General features: G+C 38.6%; 1 protein-coding gene across 1 annotated transcript in view; it reads right to left on the reverse strand.

The window, feature by feature from the left end:
- The window catches only part of LOC102209624 (sodium- and chloride-dependent GABA transporter 2-like), a 6,482-nt gene extending 3,612 nt beyond the window's left edge, over positions 1-2,870 (reverse strand). Inside the window, exons 1-5 of the mRNA XM_005727931.1 lie at positions 2,669-2,870; positions 2,437-2,571; positions 1,700-1,840; positions 1,449-1,530; positions 1,023-1,155 (exon numbers count right to left, since the gene is read on the reverse strand). Coding sequence (XP_005727988.1) covers positions 1,023-1,155; positions 1,449-1,530; positions 1,700-1,840; positions 2,437-2,571; positions 2,669-2,870 — 693 coding nt within the window. The remainder of the gene's footprint in view (positions 1-1,022; positions 1,156-1,448; positions 1,531-1,699; positions 1,841-2,436; positions 2,572-2,668) is intronic.
- Positions 2,871-3,230: the final 360 nt, after the last annotated feature.

Raw genomic sequence — 3,230 nt, forward strand, 5'->3', positions numbered from 1 at the left:
TTGCTTTATAACTATGTGAAAATGTCTTCAAAAATACATGAATCAATGGTTCTAATTGCCAATTATACAGCTGATACTGTGTAATTTGACCAGATGTTAAAGCATGAGTAAAACAGAGAATAAAACTATGCTTTTCTGATGTTGGAGTTTTACCCAAGCTAACACAATACCCATTTAGCACAGAGTTATTATAGTTTTGCATTTTCTATTTTTTTTTTTATATATAGCATTTTATTTGGTTTTTAGAATGGGTTTGATGATTTCAGTTTAGTCTCTATTGTTTGAAAATGTTGAAAATGTTCTGTTTGTTTCAGTTTATTTGTATTTGTTTGGTGTTAGTTTTAGTCTTTTTAAGATTATATAGAAAGCATAGGTCACAAGCAAGATTTCAGAAAGTCAGTCTTAGAAATCCAAAGTCTCAATAAACACGCACATCAAATCCTTATTATGCTAGTTTGAAATTTTAAAATGAACAAATACTAAAAGTGAGTCCCTGAATATTTTATTATATTTTTATTTCCAATTTCACAAAGCATTTTACTTTTTCTTTTTTTTCAAAAGCCTAGTTTTTATTTTTATTTTAGTTAACTAAGCTGCCTCATGTTAGTTTTTAGTTTAGTTTTAGTTAGCTCTAATAACCTTGGTTTAGCCTTCAAATATAAAACAACCCAATGATGTATACAAATTTTATGTGGAAATACATACATTCTGCAACCCTCTAATAAAAATTGATTAGATTTTTAATAAAGGCTCTTTTATTGCTAATTCAGACATCTTGGCTTTTTGTACTGAGTCACTGTTTTTTGTTGTTTGTTTGCTGTCAACAAGCACGGTGTTCCACAAGGCTCTAGGTTAAATCCTCTGTTATTTTTTTAATGTACATTCTTTCACAAGGCCACATTATCAGGACTTTTAAAATCTTTTTAGAATGATTTTATGATATACTATTACGACTTTTCTTGTTTGTTTTTTTAAAGGAAAATTTTTAAAAAAATAAGATGTTCAGTTTTTAAATTACTAACCTTTCCTGTCGACTTGATACCCTTCCAAACACAAAAGTAGCAGATAATCCAGCTGAGGATGAGACAAAGGACCAGTTCCCATCGCAAGCCCCCAACTTCCTCAATACCACCAGAGACCTTTAAAACCCGACGCCTGGTCAAATGAAGGGAGCAGTGATGTGGGTGAGAGGGAGACCGGGAGACCACAAATGAATGGCAGGTGAAAGGGAAGGACATGTGGAAATTGGGAGGGAGGAAAACTGAGTGCTAGATTGGATGACTGACGGATGGCAAAAAAAAGTGTGGGAGGAAGTGGAGAGTTAAAAGAAAACATCTGAAAATTATCATAAAGAAAGGAGGAGAGAGGGAACGAGACAAGTAAGGGAGGGGAGTGAAAGGGGGGGGGGAGCATTCTGTTTATCTTGTGTGAGTTGACTATATGCTTACTGCCAAAACTCCACAACAGGAAGAGTAGTGTTCAGTCTGGACGTCATACTCAGATTCAGATGGCTTAAGTCCAAGCATGAGTCTGGTATAGGGAAATAAAACATCAGCAAAGTAAAAATGCCCATTTACAGTGTCAAAGGTGTTGCCTTCAAATTATATTTCATATATTCTATATTCAAAACTATTACAGCACACAACAAGCAATGCATAGAATAGTCACTGCTTTTTAGAATATACCAGTACTGTAGTACCTGTGTTCCAGTAGTGTCCACATGTGGCCCAAGGTAAATCCCCACTGAAAGACTGGAACAGGTAAAAGAACGCCCATGCCAGGATTATAATATAAGATGTTGCACTGAATGCGATGATTAAGTGACTGGCATAGCCCATGCCTAAAATGAACAAACAAATAAATAAAATTGGTAATGGCCAATTATTGAAACTGTTCTGTTCTTGCACAGCACCTAAAGCCTGAGAGCTAAAAGGTGCGCAAAGGAAACACCGCAGACGTAAGCTATATACAAGTGCAATGTCAGTCGAAACACTGTGTAAACACTTTCTCTTTGCAGAGGTCTAATTATATAAATAAGGTCGTTGTGCGATGAAGCAGGAATATAAATGGAATGTAACCAACATATTTATGAAATGCATTCATGTGGTTCTTACACTTAACAATCATGCGTGTAGTAATATTTTACATGAGCATAAATAATTTATCATTCTTCCTCTACCAGTAGCAGTGATTACTTTCCTACTGGAAGTGTAAACAACTTCCCCTCTGGCACCTTGCCTCAACACTGTTTGTTGTTGGACCGAGACCATTTTTGGACACGGAGGCGGTCTCAGCGGTGTTTCTAGGGGAATAATCGAACACGCATAAAAAATAGACTAGAATACAAGCCCGTTGACAAATATAAGGACTCACTGAATATATATAAATTATGACTGACATTTCGGAGAAAAAATTGGGGGAGTTTATTTTAATTACCTTGAAAGAGCGGACAAATCCTTCTCCAGCAAGTAATTCCCCCCTGGCTAGTGTACTGTCCCAAGGCAGTTTCAAGGAAAAAGAGGGGGATCCCGCACGTGAATATGAACAAGATATATGGGATGAAAAACACACCTGTAAGAAAGGCGGGATTTTTCGTTCTAACGCACGGAGGAAAAAAATACTGGTGGACAAAATGTGCTTGACGACTAAGAGCGTCTCTTTCACCCACCTCCTCCGTTTCTGTAGCACAGGTAGGGGAACCTCCACACATTGCCGGGTCCAATGATCGCACCCATCACAGTCAATATGAACTCGGCTTTGGTTCCCCAGTGCCCCCTTCCTTCCACCTCTTCAGCCTTCTCTGGGTGACTGTTTGGCACACAAGCTGTGGAGGTGCCATTCTTGCCGTTTGTGGTCCTCTGTTCCCCCATTTAAATGCTTTACTTGGTGCCAGATTTCCTTTGTTTCTGTGTAAAGTTCCCCACGCACTGGACTAAAACTCACACGGGGTTGATCACACGAATATGAAGCTAAAGATGCCACTGGTGTGGCAGCGGCACTGATACGCTGGCCCTGTTACTGTGACTTGTGTTGGCTGAGAGGGGTACTCGCCTACTTAAGCTGCAGAGAAATGTGTGTTTTCTGGGGTGCAGGGGGGAAAGAGTGATGAAAGAAGCTTGTGATGGGGTCTACTGCTCCGCCTTAATTCATCCGACACCGACAGCAAAACAAAGCCTGGGGTACTGAACATTTCAACACATTATTCATCCTCCTGAGAATAAAGGAAAAAA

The sequence above is a fragment of the Pundamilia nyererei genome, unplaced genomic scaffold (genome assembly GCF_000239375.1).
Source record: "Pundamilia nyererei isolate P.nyererei 1_Seehausen unplaced genomic scaffold, PunNye1.0 scaffold00026, whole genome shotgun sequence".
Taxonomy (NCBI): Eukaryota; Metazoa; Chordata; class Actinopteri; order Cichliformes; family Cichlidae; genus Pundamilia; species Pundamilia nyererei.